Source organism: Fukomys damarensis, unplaced genomic scaffold (genome assembly GCF_012274545.1).
Source record: "Fukomys damarensis isolate Sample0158 unplaced genomic scaffold, DMR_v1.0_HiC HiC_scaffold_3, whole genome shotgun sequence".
In the NCBI taxonomy this organism is placed as follows: domain Eukaryota; kingdom Metazoa; phylum Chordata; class Mammalia; order Rodentia; family Bathyergidae; genus Fukomys; species Fukomys damarensis.
The window spans coordinates 16,782,841-16,798,480 of record NW_022900915.1 but is presented as its reverse complement, the minus strand read 5'-3'; the positions used below and the strand labels follow the sequence as shown (position 1 = coordinate 16,798,480).

Below are 15,640 nucleotides of genomic sequence, written 5' to 3'. Positions count from 1 at the left end.
TAATTTTTTCCAAATCTGTTTATCTTAATTTTTTCAATTGAAGATAAAAGAAATTAGAAAAGGTTAAGACCTAATTCAGCCATTGTAAAATACACTAATATATTGATAGGAGAATACAGCAGGCCACAGATACCATTAATTTTATCTAAATTAAATTTAGTTCTCGTCATTTGCATTTCATAAAGGAGAGAATGATCTATATATCTATATATTAAAGTTTTACTTAGAGAATATATATAATAGCAATAAATTTAATTCTATAAAGGAATTTTTTTCCTTATTGCTGTTCTATCTTTGAAATATTTATCATGACAATAAGTTGGTTATATACATAATTCATGTCATGTCTCGATTAGCTGACTAACTTAGCCTTTTAGTATATAGTTTTATAGTTGAGACTGACCTGGAACTCACTATGTAGCCCAGGCTGGTCTCAAACTCACAGCGATCCTCCTGCCACAGCCTCCCAGGTGCTGGGATTACAGGCCTGCGCCACCACGTCCAGCTAGGAATTTCATTCTTAATATGTAAAGATTATATAAAAAGTTAAAAATCAACTAAAATCATTTTTTTTGCATTTATTGAACATTTATGCACCATGCTGTGTTCTAAATGCTTTATGTTACATTATCTCACCAGCCATTTGTAATTATTCTAAAAAATAGGTCCTTTTTCCATCTGTTTCCCTATTTAAAAAAAAGAAGCTTAGCAAAATTAAGTTGCTAGTAAGTGCCAAGATTCAAAATCAGTTCAGCCACATTTAAGAATCTTAGATTTAGTGAGGTTTGGTGGCATATGCCTATAATCCTAGCTATTTGAGAGATCAAGGTAGGAGTATCTAAAGTTCAATCTCGGGCTGGGCAGTTTAGTGAGAACTTGTCCCCAAAAATAAAAGTGGCTGAGAATGTAGTTCAGTGTGAAGGCTGAAATATTAAATAAATATTAATATTAAATATTTTAAAACAATATGGCTGTAGCTCAGTGGTAGAACACTTGCTTAGTAAATTTTATGATTTTTTAGTGCCTTTTTACTGTTGACAACCTAATATGCTCTCTTAAAACTAATTTCATTTGGGGCCAGGATTTAGCTCAGTGGTGCTGCCACCTGCATCCCAAGTACAAGGTCCCAAGTTCAATGCCCTAGTACCAAAAAACAAAAAAACAAAATGAATTTCAGTTTTAACAAATATTGTTTTAAGTAAACCCTGCAGTTGTCAGTGTAAGAATAAAAAAGTAATTATAAAATTCTACTGTTTTGAGAACATTTGCATTAAAATATCTTTAAATAGCAAGGCACAGTGGTGCATGCCTTAATCCCAGCACTCAGGACGCTGAGGCAGAAGGATTGCCCTGAGTTCAAGGTCATCCTGAAATACATAGCAAGCCTCTCTCAGAAAAAAAAAAAAAAAAAAATCCTCCAATTAATGCTAGTATTTTATTTTTAGACTTTTAAATAGAGCTATTTGATAAAGTTATTATATAGAACAGATAATATCAGTTAAATTTCTTTTAAAAACCACACAATGTATCTTGTTTACCTGCTAATAAGAATTTTTAAATAAGATTATCTTCCATACCACTTATAAAACTTTCTTCAGTTTTATAGGTCAAATTAAGCCAGGTGTGGTACATACCTATAATCCCAGCTACTGCAGGGATGAGGCAAGACTGTCACAGGTTTGATGCCAGCCTGTGAAAACTTAGACCCTATGTCAAAACAAAAAAATAAAATAAGGACTGAGGATGTACATTAGTGGTAGAGCATGTCTAGATTTGATACCCAGTACCATTTAAACAAAATAAAGTAAGAATAATATTTCTAGTTCCTCTATACCTCATTTTAGAGTACTGTATAAATTTAATTTGAATTATATATCAATCTTTGTGGTCTGTCTTAGTCATTTTCAGAGATATTTCATTCTAGTTAGGGTAAATTTTAGGATTTATAAAAATGTCAGAGTTCTGGTATAATGTCCTCAGATTATAACCTTTATTCCACTGTACATTTTAAATCTCTTGCTACTTTCTAATTTTATTTTCATAACTATTCATTTGTAATTAATTCTATTAAAGTCACTTTCTATGAAATGTTTCTGACTGTCATTATTACAAGGAGAAAAATGCTTCTAGGATAATGTACAAAAATGTACAATAACTGATGTAATTATATTTTTGATAAAAGCTGTTAATACACAAAAGTATATTTAAAAATTAACTCTGTAAAGAAATCTTTCATTGCATCATATTCCAGTGTAGCATGTCAACTAAACATTTTTAAATATCTGCTTTTTATAATAAAGAACATGAATAAACAAAATGATAATGATGACAGAAAAATAATTCTTTACTAAGGTTTACCATAACAATTATCAGACTTATCCACTGTTAATAAAGCGCTATATTATCGATATAGTGTGTGGGGTTTTTTTTTTAATCTGTTTTCCAGACATAGCAGCTCTTTTAAGAAGATGTAATAGAATAGTATCTGCTTAACAAAAAATTTTAAAGCTTTGTTTCTATTATGTATTCTTATAGGTGAAACACATATATAATAATCATTCTTATTTGTAACTGGATAGTTGAATTAAATTATTTATATGGTGACTGAAATTACCAAAATTTGTATTGCAAGATGGTTTTGTATTATTGCTGGGGAGTGGGGAAGATAGTTTATGTAGAAACATATCCAGGCATCTTAAACTTTGCTAAGTCATTTAAACTAGTATCTTATCATTTTCCAACATTTGAAATGCTTACATTGTTCTTTAAGTCTTGTATGTTTCTTGAGTGCAAACATAAGGTTATTGCCATCACTGAAGCTTCATTTTTTTTCTATATTTATTATGTATTTTCTGATTTTTTTTCTTGAGTGAATAGCAATGTTTTCATTTTTCAATACAGTGAATAACAGTTCTATAAGTTTTGTAAAATTTCTACTAATTACGTTTATTGAGCACTCATGATGTGCCAAACTCTATGCTAAATGCTTTAAATAACATTATCTCATGGACTGTCACAGCATCTGAGATAGGTCCTGTTCCTTCCTCTGTGGGCCAGGTTCCATCCCCTGTGAAATTTAAGAAATATTCAGCAACGTAAAAGATATAACTTTCAATCAGCTTTTCAAGCACCAGATTTTAAAAGTTTCCCCCTAACATTGATTTATTTTAACAATTTTCAAGTAAATACTGAATATTCACATATTTCCTATTATGTAAGAAATATTCTAATTTCTTCCCTTCCTCCTCTTTTTTTATTTTGCATTGTCCATAGGATGTTTTTATCTTTCTAGACAAACTAAAATGTGCAACTCTTTAAAAAAAAAAAAGTTGGAAACTATCTTATCCCTATTGACAATGTAAAAAGGTATTCATTGTATGTGCACTGTGTATCAGGCACTGTGTTAGGTATTTTATGTGCATTATCTTTTATGTGATCTTTGCAACAGCTTTCTAAGACAGGTACTATTGTTTTTCTCATTCTGCCTATAAGGAAATTAGGCTCAGACAGGTTTACTTATTCAAGTTTAGAAAGTCATGTCAGAACTCGGATCCAACTATAGCTTTTCCTGATTCCAAACCTTGTGATTTAACCACCACAGTATGTTACTATTATGAAAATTTCAGTGTTTTGTGCTTTTTTGTGTAAATATAACCTTACTTTTTAAAATGAAATTTAGCAATATGAATATTGTTTTTCAGCTGTGAGTAGCAGAGTGCCCACTGGTTCAAATAGTTCTTCTCAGACCACAGAATGTCTTACACCTGAATCCTGTTCACAAACTACAAGCAATATGGTTTCCCAGTCTATGCCCCCGGTGTATCCTTCAGTTGACATTGATGCTCATGTGAGTAGATTGCTTTAAACTTACTTTGCATATTTTAATTTGGTTTGGAAAGGAAAATAAACACTGTACATTCATGATGAAACAAAATATTTTCTCTTCAATTGAAAACTTTTGTAACAAAAAAGTACCATTTTTAGGCCATGTTTGTTGGTACACACCAGTGATCCTAGCATTTAGGAGACTGAGGCAGGAGGATCACCCAGGAGTTTGAGGCCAGCCTAAACTACATTGTGAGAACTTGGCTCAAAAAAAAAAGCCCAAAAATGTTAACATTTTTTTTTTCTTTTCTTTCCTAGACCGAGAGCAATCATGACACAGCATTGACACTAGCTTGTGCTGGTGGTCATGAAGAACTTGTATCAGTACTTATTGCACGGGATGCTAAAATTGAGCACAGAGACAAAAAAGGTAAAATGTGCCAGCCACAAATAAAATCTGAGTAAAGTTACATCAGAAAATAGTTGTAGCTTTTTTATTATCAGTAGTTTTTACCACCCAGTGATAAGATGAAGTAATGTCCAGATTTATTAATCAACAGAGCCAAATAATTCTCCAAAAATTTACATTAGATATGAGTCATAAGTGAAGGTCGCAGAGTTGAGGATGTGGCTCAAAAAGAGGAACTCGTCCCTAGCATGCTTCGGGATCTGGGTTAAGTCCTTAGGAACACACCAAAAGTATGTCTGCCTTTCTTCTTAATCATGAGGTAGTTCTTACAAAAGCATCAAAGGTCATTGTGACTATACATTTTAATAGTTTTTAATTCACGTAGCCTTTCCTCTTTGTCAGATAGTTAATAGCTTTATGCCAAAGAGTTATCAGTACCTGCCCTGAAGGTTGTTTTTGGTTTTGGTGGGTTTTTTTAAATAAAATAACAGAATTGAAAACAGTGGCTTTAAAATAAAACCCACAAATTTGTTAGAGATTTTTATTTTCTGATTTAGGTTTCACACCACTGATTCTGGCAGCAACAGCAGGGCATGTTGGAGTTGTTGAGATCCTTTTGGATAAAGGTGGAGATATAGAAGCACAATCTGAACGAACTAAGGATACTCCACTTTCACTGGCATGTTCTGGTGGACGCCAAGAGGTGTGTTTTCACTTTGTAAATGTTTAGCTTATTTTAAAATATACATTTGATTAGTATTTTAGTAACATGTATAGAATGTGCACGAGGTGTGACATGTTCTACATACTTTCTGAGGAACAAGATACTTTGGTTAAGTATGGGAGTAGTAAATGTACTTTTTGTTTTGGTACCAGGGATCAAACTCAGGACCTTGTGCTTGCCAGGCAGGCGGCAACACCACTGAGCTAAATTCCTGGCATAAATGTACTTTTGAGAAATCTGCTTCTTGCCCTTAAAACTAAACAAAAATTCTTGCTTTTACACTTACTGAGGCAGAATGAACTACAATTCTAACACATATGAAATTTAAATTGGTTCTTCAACAGTCTAAAATATATTGAGCTTGTTATAGTAGCACATGCCTATAATCTCAGCACTTGGGAGGCTGAGGCAGATGGATCGCTGTGTTCAAGGGCAGCCTGGGTAACACAGTCCAAGGATATCCTGAACTACACATGAGACCCTGTCTCAAAAACAAAACTATTATATTTGGATAAAGAGGTTGTAAGTCCTGTATCTTTGTGCTTCCTTTATTTTAAGTTGAGCCTTTGCTGTGAACTGGGTTTCTCTGTTTATACTTTGCAGGTGGTAGACTTGCTGCTGGCTCGAGGTGCAAATAAAGAGCACAGGAACGTGTCTGATTATACACCCTTGAGTCTAGCTGCATCTGGAGGATATGTGAATATCATTAAGATTCTGCTTAATGCTGGGGCAGAAATTAATTCGAGGTACCACCTGTTCATTCATTTTATTACTCATAAATACTAAGTTATTACTTTGGAGTTCTCTTCCCCTAAATGTTTGGATAGATATCATTTTAAATTAAAATACTACTAAAGTTGCAAAGCCAAAAAATTATTCCAGTAGTCCCAGTTTATTTCAGGGATGTGGCTTCTTTTAAAGAGATCTCACTTCAAAAAGTACTTTATTATATATAGTTATAATAAGAAAATTCAGGCCAGGAATTTAGCTCAGCAGTTTGGTGGCCTGCCTTGCAAGCGCAAGGACCCAAGTTCAATCCCTGGTACCCCCCCAAAAAAAAGAAAAGAAAATTCATAGCCCCTAAGTAGAAATTATGTTTTAAATCATGAAAATTTCCTATTCCTTATTAGTCTAACCAAATAAATTTTATTCATCAGTCTTGAAGACCTTTAATTTTACTGAAACATTTTCATCTTTAATGCTTTGTTAAAATATAAGCAACATATTATTTTAATTTTCTGAGCATCTTTCTCCCTTTAGGACTGGGAGTAAATTAGGTATTTCTCCCCTGATGTTGGCTGCAATGAATGGACATGTTCCTGCAGTGAAACTGCTGCTTGACATGGGTTCAGACATTAATGCTCAGATAGAGACCAATCGGAACACAGCTCTCACCCTGGCCTGTTTCCAGGGCCGAGCAGAGGTGGTGAGTCTGCTTCTGGATCGCAAAGCCAATGTTGAACATAGGGCAAAGGTAAGCATTTTATAATTTATCAGCTACTTCAGAAATAGTTCTTTTAAAAAGAACATGGCATTTGAACTCAAATTGAATCTAGTATTTTAAATTATTGTATGTTAACACTGATGACTCAATGCAGATTTGGAGAATTATTTTATACAGTAGTCATTTACACCTTGACTGTGTATGACTTATTTAGGACAGTGAAGAACATAGAATGAGTACTTTCCCCACCTCTGAATATCTTTTTTATATTATTTTGTAGCTTGCAAATTTTTTCTTCTCTCTCTCTATCTCTCTTTCTTTCTTTCTTTTTTCCTTACATATTTAATACAGTGCATTACCCCTGTACAAATGGAAGAAAAAAATAAAAATAACAAGAATTAACATTTCTAGACCAATATGGCTGTCCATTTCTGTACAATGCCAACTCAACACAGTAAATTGGGATAACTTTTTCCAAAGTTGACAGCACCGTTAAAGTTTCCAAAAATTCAAATTATATATATATATATATGTATATATATGTTTATATATTTATATGTATATGTATGTTTATATTTATATAAAAAGACCAATAATAGCAGTATGTTATGCATCAGTAGCAGCAACAGCTTTTCCTGGTTCTACAGTCATCTGAACAAAATTATAGACATTCAGCACATTCCATTAAAAAAACACAAAAAGAAAACAAAGAAAAGAATAATATCCAGAAAAAAGCAAAGTTCTGTTGCTGTTGTGGTACCTGGCACCATTTTTTTATTAGCATCTTAATCATCATCTAGAAAGAGAACATTCTAGAGTAATATCATTAAATATAGCTCTGATAAAGCACAGTCCCTACTATGTATCATAAAGCAGGTACAAGATATTTTACATTCACAGAGGTATGATACAGTACAGTCCTACATCAATAATATTAGAATCAGTTTTGGTTTGAAATTTACTTTGTCTGCAACTAAGATTGCTACCCCTGCCTTTTTTCTGGGCTCCTGTCACATGGAGAATTGTTTTCCATCCTTTCACTTTCAGTCTATGGGCTTCTTTTTGCACTAGGTGTGTTTCTTGTATGCAACATATTGTTGGATTTTGCTTATTCCATTTTGCCAGTCTATTTTTCTTGATTGGTGAGTTGAGGCCATTGACATTGATGGTTATAACTGATATGTCCTGACTTATTATTGACATGTTATTGACTTATTATTGGCCTTTTGTTGACTCTTTACTTTTTCACCTTCTCCTTTTAGTTTCTTGCCTTGCCTATTTGATTTGCTCTGTTGGGCCTCGTGGTATTGTTGCCTTCATTGTCTTTTTCTAGGATCTTGTTTAGAATTGCTTGTAGTGCTGGTTTGGTATTCCTGTAGTTTCTCAGGTGTTCTTTGTCGTGGAAGTGTCTTATTTCCCCATCCATTTTGAAAGAGAGTTTTGCAGGATACATCAGTCTAGGTTGAAGGTTGTTCTCTTTTAGTACTTGAAATATCTCATTCCAGGCTCTCCTTGCCCTCACGGTTTATGTTGAAAAGTCTGCTGTGATTCTGATGGGCTTTCCTTTGCATGTGATTTGTTTCTTCTCTCTTACTGCTTGTAGTATTTTGTTCTTCTGTTGGGTTTCTGGGATCTTGATTATTATATTGTCTAGGTGTAGATTTTTTAGTTAGGGTCCTATATGCCTCACTTATCTGAATGTCAAATTCTTCCCCTCTGGGAAGTTTTCTATCATTAATTCTGCGAACAGCTTTTTTAAGTCATTTGTATTTTCTCTTGCTACTTCATGAATTCCTATCAGTCTTATGTTATTCTTCTTTGCATCATCTAGGAGTTGTTAGATCAATTTCTCATGATCCCCTACTGTTTTTAAGAGACCTCTCTTTTCATGGTCACTGACTGCAATCTTGTCTTCTATATCTGAGAGTCTATCTTTGCATTCTTTTATTCTGCTGCGTACACTTTCAATGGAGTGTTTAATTTCCTGGATATCTGAATCTGTTTTATGGATTCCATTTCTTTCCTATGTTGGCCGTTTATTTTTTCCATTTCTTTCTTGTGCTGGGCCTTCGTGGCTTCTATCGTGGTCCTGAGCTCATCTATTTTTTTTGTCAGTTTCTGCTCTAGAGTCTCAAATCGTGACTTCCATTTTGCTCACTATCTCTATGGTTATCTGGGAAATTATTTCTGATTTGAATTTTTCTAGAGCCTGATTGATCTGTTTTGTTACTTCCTGTGCTTTGAGTTCAGGGTGTCCTGGTGGTTCACTGCCTTTTCATCCTCATTTGTCCTACTGTTTGCCATTGGTGAACTGGAAGTCTGTCTTTGTGTCTTGCTCTTAAGTGTTTTCTCATTTTTATTTTTGTTGTCAGGCTGTCCTTGGTTCAATCTCTGGGTTATCACCCAAATCTTCCTGAGATAGTTGCACCCTAGCTTCTGGGTCTCTAATGACCCACAGACATTCTCATCTTCATAACATCAGAGAAAACATCTCATTAAATCAACCACAATCTTTTATTCCAGCTGATACAATCAGCAACACATTAAGATCAAGCACAACTCTTGGAAACTGACCACCTGTGGTAGTCACTAGTCTATCACCCTTAAATCATTTGAATTAAATTGAAATCAAGAAGCAGTCCAGAACATGTCTGCAGTGAACAAACTTTTCAATATAGTATATTTACCATTTAATGGCTCAGACAGAGCTAGGACTCAAGACCCCTTATCTCAGTTAGCTGATGACTGAACCCTATGACACAGACTGACCTTAGGCTGCAAGGCCCAGATTGAGTTCCCCAACCTTCTGAATGGTTGAACTCCACACCGTTCTACTACAGATTTCCCACACCCTTTCTTTAAAGATGTTCAAAGTTGGTAACTCAGAAAAATACCCTTTATGACCACCTCTGCCTCTGCAGAATGGGTCCAAAGACTGGCACAATCAGGAGGTCTGAGAGTGCATTGGGGGGGTGGAGGTAAGGGGAGTTATGGGGGTTCAGGGTCACCCGCATGGCTACCTTTCTGGTGCTGGAGCGATGGCGGCTCCAGGCGGGAGAGGGCGTGGCTCTCCTTTGGTGGATTGGGGCCCAGGCTACCTTCTGGGCGCTGGAGCAATGGCAGCTCCAGCTAAGAGAACGTTTAAGCAGGCATGTGTGCAATGCCATTGGTATAAAAACCTCAAGCAAAAAATTAGTTCATGGATTATAAAGTTAAGACATAAAATCTAGTTTTGGTGTGTGTTTATCATTTTGAGACAGTGTCTTGTAATTCAGGCTGATCTTGAACTCATGGCAGTCTTCCTGCCTCAGCCTCCCAAGTGGTGAGATTACAGGCATGTACCACCATGCCCAGTTTAAAACCTAGTTTGGGGCCAGGGATTTAGCTCAGTGGCACCATGCCTGCCTTGCAGGCCAGCATAAGGTCCTGAGTTCAATCTCTGGTACCAAAACAAACAAACAAAAAACAACTAGTTTGATATAACAGATTTTGACAAATTCTTTACTGTTTATCATTTAGAAAATAGGAGTCAGTGTATCAGTGATTTGAATTCATTTCTTTGAACTGTTAAGCTTTTAGCATCCTAGAAAATTGTAGCTTGTATGGTACTTTTTACAATTAGACAACAACCATTTCAAATTGTAAAGGTTTGAAAGAAATTTTGATATTTTCTCCCTGAACTCTATGTAAAGTTGTTTTTCTTTTCTCAGTACCAGGGATTGAACTCAGGACCTTGCGCTTGTGAGGCAAGCGCAGTACCACTGAGCTAAATCTCCACCTTGAACTCTATTAGTTGTATTTCTTAAAATTTAATGCAAAATTTATATCCTTTTAATCTAAGAAATGAGAAGGTGTAGTTTTCCGTTGGACTTTATCACACAAAGAGAACATAGCCTTTCCTGTCACCTAGTTTGTTTTTTCTATTACATTTAGTAATCATGGCCCACTTACCTATTAAAAGTCCTAGAGAAATCCATATTGCTTTGGTAATGGTATCAGTAGGAAATGTCTTTTGACAAAAAATGTTTGAGATTAATGTACACAAGTTGAGTCCTGTGATTACAGACATGTACCACCATGCTTGGCTTGTTTACCTCTTTTGAGAGAAAACAGAATCCTCTTAAAAGTCAGTAGTTTTACTCTTCTCAAGAAATTGTATACTTTAATTGCATAATTTATTATTGATTGGCTTAAATAGACTGGTCTTACCCCCTTGATGGAAGCTGCTTCTGGAGGATATGCAGAGGTTGGAAGAGTTCTCCTTGATAAAGGAGCAGATGTCAATGCCCCTCCTGTGCCTTCCTCCAGAGATACTGCTTTGACAATAGCAGCAGACAAAGGTCACTACAAATTTTGTGAACTCCTGATTAATAGGTAAGCAATTTTCTACATATATACATAGAATTTCCTGTGGTCCCTTATATTTTTCAGTCTTCTAAGTAAATAAATTTGTTCTACTTTATTGAAATTTTAAAGTACAGATTATTTGCATTTTTTTAACAAGATGATAGAGAAAACAATAAAATGTCAGCCTTTTCTTATAGGAAACAAACTATTAACATTCTTTGTTTATAGGGGAGCCCATATTGATGTTCGTAACAAGAAAGGAAATACACCACTTTGGCTGGCATCCAATGGCGGTCATTTTGATGTAGTGCAATTGCTTGTGCAAGCAGGTGCTGATGTGGATGCAGCAGATAACCGGAAAATCACACCTCTTATGTCAGCATTTCGAAAGGTAATTTGATGTGGGAGGGGTGGTATTTAGTACTTTTATGTATGTATGTATGTATGTATGTATGTATGTATGTATGTATGTATGTATTTTTTTGGTACTGGGATCAGACTTGTCCCTGTGCTGGTGAGGCAGACGGTGGCACCACTGAGCTAAATCCCCAGCCCTAGTACTTTTCAAATAATTCTAAATTGAGGGCAGGGGATTTTAGCTCAGCGGTTAGGTGGCCTGCCTTGCAAGCTCAAGGACCTGAGTTCAATCCCTGGTACCAAAAAAAGAAAAATTAAGTTGAAACCATGTGAGAAAGATAAATTGATCTTGGAAAATTGAGTATGTTTCTATACAATACTCACTGTGACTTTTTTGTGGCAAAACCTAAGAGCTATGTGGTAGTTTGCTATAGACAACTTGGTTGTTGAATCACTTGGAGTCTTGACTATTTTTATATTTTTTTACATAAAACATGAGATTTAAGAAAAGCTAGTATATGCAGGTGGTTATTTTCTCTACCTGAGGAGGGAAAAAAAGACTAAACTTTCGTAAAAAATTATACTTATTAATGCTCATTTGTTTGTTATATTTTTAAAAAGCAAAAACCTTCCCTGGCCTCTTTATTAGTCTTGTTAATTTGTATATATGATAACTAACTTTATAAGGATTTTAAGATAAATAAATGAATCTGATGCTGGCAAAAACGGGGTTGGAGGGAAAAGGAAAAATAAAGAATTGAGATATGTTGTGTACATATACCAATTCCCTACAATGATTGTAATCATTATGTACTGCAAATGTGTACTAATAAAATTTTTAAAGCCTTCCCATAGCAATTAATGATAAGCTGTAAACTGTTTAAGATGGCCTATAAAGCCCTGTAAATCAGGTTCATGTTAACCTCCCCAGACTAATCATTCATTTTACTTTCCCCCTTGCTCACTACAGTGGACTGTAGTGACCTGGAATGCACTAAATTTTTAACTGCCTCAAGGGATTTTACACAGGGGTTTTCTTTCCATAGGATGTTTTCTCTTGTTCTTTACCTTGTTCACCTCTCTACACATCTGTAGCTCCCATTTTAAGTGTCATTTTCCAGATTCTTTCCCAATAACTCAGCTCAATTCCATCTCGGGTACAAAAAAAAAAAAAAAAGATGGTCTATCTTGTTTATTTAGTAAGGCAGAGCTAAAATAATGCTTTGGAATCTAGAAAATACTTTATTATATTGAAGCTTGTTTCACATTTCTGGGTTATATTTTACTTATTTAGGCAAGTAAAGGGGATCAAACCCAAGACCATTGCATTGAGCTACATCCTCAATTCTTTTTATTTTTATTGTTTTTAATTTTGAGACAGGGTCTTGCTAAGTTGCTCTAGTTTTTATTTTATTGGCAGATTTATTTTAGGAGGTACTATTTTCAAAGAAAGTGTTTCTACTTTCTATAGAACGTGAGTAAATTAAATTCAAGAGAAATGTTTTTTAGTCTACCATATATTGCTGAGTATGTTGTGTTTATCTTTTTCTGCTTCTAAACTGATTTAGCTCAGCGGTTCGGTGGCCTGCCTCACAAGCACAAGGACCTGAGTTTGATCCCCAGTACCACAAAAAAAATAAATAAATAAAATTCAATAATTTCAATAGTAAATCTAGTAAACTATCTTGGAATTTTTTGTCATAAGTTATTAATATGGGTAAAATTTAAAGGATTTTGTTTTTTGTTGTGCTTCTTACAGGGTCATGTAAAAGTTGTTCAGTATTTGGTGAAGGAAGTCAATCAGTTCCCTTCTGATATAGAATGTATGAGATATATAGCAACAATTACAGATAAGGTAAGTTTATTATGCTGTTAAAGCACATTTTTGTTATTTGTGGAATGACAGGAGTGATCATATTTTGAATATAGTGAACGTTTACATTTTAATACACTAAAAGACATTGCTATTAATCTCCTTCAAACCCTCTCAATTTGAACAAACTTATTCATTCCATCCTTCTTTTTTTTTTTGGTATCAGGAATTGAACTCAGGACTTTGTATTTGCCAGGCAGGTGCAGTGCTGCTGAGCTAAATCCCCAGCCCTGTCCCATCCTTCTTACCAGTTACTGAAACAGTTCTGGAAGTTTTTCTTGAGTGTCTTTACAAAGTATGATCAAAAGTAAGGAGTGCTGCTATCCAATGGAAAGGCAGACTCATAAAAACATTATAATGGCTCTTCTTCCACTTTATTCACTGGCTTTGGCAACTGTGTGACTTATGGCTCTTCCCCAAATTGACCTGGAAGATAAATGTTTTGAATCAATTCAGAACATTGAGGCAACCACTACAGCACAATGAAAGACACTCATGAAAGAGGTCTTTCTAAACTGCCTTGTAGAGAGGAAAGAATGATGAGTGTGTCTGAAGTGAGGGAGAATATCGAGGGAGATTAATGGCCAAGTGTCTTTTCCTGTAATAAATCTTTATAATTTCAACATTCACCATAATTTCCAGTTACACTTCATATGCCAGATGTTCAGTTAAGAACTTGTTCTTTTTGTCCTCAAAGAAGTCAAAAGCATACACATCTATGCTGTAATTTCTCCCATTTGCAAAGTAGATTGATATCTCTTTTTTTTTGTACTGGGAATCAAACTCAGGACCTTGTACTTGCAAGGCAGGTGTGGTGCCAACTGAGCTAAATCCTCGGCCCAATTGATGTCTACTTTTGATAGAGCTGTTGAAATTTCTTTCATTTTATAGACTACATGGTAGTGACTAAAGCTAAGTTGATTACTAAACCACCATTCTGATCAGATTGTTTTCTAAAGACACAAATTTCTTAGGTAAAGTGTCTCTGTTGATGAAAGATTGATTCAGGACTAGACTCAGAGGACAGATTAATTTGGCTTAAGTGAACTTTCACTTCTTGGAGCTTTACCTCTTGGACTTACGGTTTGCTCATTAGCTTCACTTTTACTTGGCCTTAACATGTTACATGGTGCTATATTTATGTAATTCCATTTGCTACTGTAGGAGTTGTTGAAAAAGTGTCACCAATGTGTTGAGACAATTGTGAAGGCTAAAGACCAACAGGCTGCAGAAGCAAATAAGAATGCAAGTATTCTTTTAAAGGAACTTGATTTGGAAAAGGTGAGTGGAAAAAATAATTTTCCTTGTTACAAATTGTTGAAAATCAGCTAGAATAAATTTGTCTATATGACCAGCAATCTTAAAATATGATTCAAAGGAAATGGTTGCCTGAACTATCATCTATAAAAAATATTTTGAGATTATATAAAAAATGAGGGACTAGATTTTGAGCAAGATCCCAATTACCAAATGACATAACTTCCTAGGTGATTTTATTGTTAGTCTGAAAAGAAATTAGTAAAGCACTGGAAATCTTTATTATTTGTTCGTTTATTTGTGTAAAATCTATACCAGTGATGGTGAACCCTTTAGAGCTTTCAGTAGCAAACAGCCTGCTGTAGCACACATTCTATAGGTTTGCCATGCTGATCTAGGATATAAGCTGCTTATTAGGTTCCCTATTAAAAAATAAGTGACTAGTATCCTAGGATTTATGGTATAATGGAAAAAGTTTTAAGTTATTCAAGACTGCAAGGGAGGGCCAGGGATTTAGCTGAATGGTTCTGCCACCTGCCTTGCAAGTGAAAGGTCCTGAGTTTGATCCCTGTTACCAAAACAAAACAAAACAAACAAACAAAAAGACTGCAAAGGGTATCTTTTCTTTTTGGTATCAGGAATTGAACTCGGGTCCTTGTACTTGCAAGGCAGGAGGCAGAACCACTGAGCTAAATCCTTGGCTGCAAGAGATATCTTACCATGGCAGGGTTTTGATGATTAAAGAAAAAAAAAAGTCATTTTGAAAGGGACTAAAATTTTCTTACCATTTCTTTAAAAAAAAAAATAAACACAGTAAAATAAAGACAGAAGAAAATTGATTCTAAGTCAATGAGATTTTTAAAGAAAAATATAAATCAGAATAAGAAATGATTAAGGCCAGGGATTTAGCTCAGTGGTGCCGCTGCCTGCTTTTACAAGTGCAAGGACCTGAGTTCAATCCCGGGTACCAAAAAAAAACCCATAAGAAATGGTCACATTATCCCAGTGCTTGGAAAAGTGGGATGGAAGAATTGTTTGAGACCAAGAGTTCGAGATCAGTCCAAGCAACACAGCAAGACCGTATCACAAAAAAGAAATGAACAAAGAAACAAAAGAATGAAAAAATACTATCATGGGAATGGACACTTCCCAAAAAATGAAATTAAAAGATCCAATAAAGAGTGCTCAGTTTCATTAATAAAGAGCTGCACAACAAAGCAATGGCTTATATTTTTGTATGAACATATTTTCATTTCTCTTGGGTATATATACCTGGGAAGGAATTGTTGTGTCATATGGTAATTGTGTGATTAACCACTTGAGGGACTGCCAGATTGTTTTCCATAGTGGCTGTGCACCATTTCATAGTCGTAGCCTATCCAAGGATATAAAAAGGTTCTGGTT

General features: G+C 34.8%; 1 protein-coding gene across 2 annotated transcripts in view; it reads left to right on the top strand.

Moving 5' to 3' along the window:
• Positions 1 to 15,640, top strand: part of LOC104855134 (ankyrin repeat and KH domain-containing protein 1) — a 126,748-nt gene that overhangs the window by 96,267 nt on the left and 14,841 nt on the right. For both annotated transcript variants that reach the window (XM_033767169.1, XM_033767173.1), the window contains exons 17-25: positions 3,702 to 3,847; positions 4,144 to 4,255; positions 4,792 to 4,937; positions 5,562 to 5,704; positions 6,219 to 6,432; positions 10,601 to 10,776; positions 10,978 to 11,140; positions 12,866 to 12,961; positions 14,144 to 14,260. In XM_033767169.1, the coding sequence (XP_033623060.1) occupies positions 3,702 to 3,847; positions 4,144 to 4,255; positions 4,792 to 4,937; positions 5,562 to 5,704; positions 6,219 to 6,432; positions 10,601 to 10,776; positions 10,978 to 11,140; positions 12,866 to 12,961; positions 14,144 to 14,260 (1,313 nt within the window). The remainder of the gene's footprint in view (positions 1 to 3,701; positions 3,848 to 4,143; positions 4,256 to 4,791; positions 4,938 to 5,561; positions 5,705 to 6,218; positions 6,433 to 10,600; positions 10,777 to 10,977; positions 11,141 to 12,865; positions 12,962 to 14,143; positions 14,261 to 15,640) is intronic.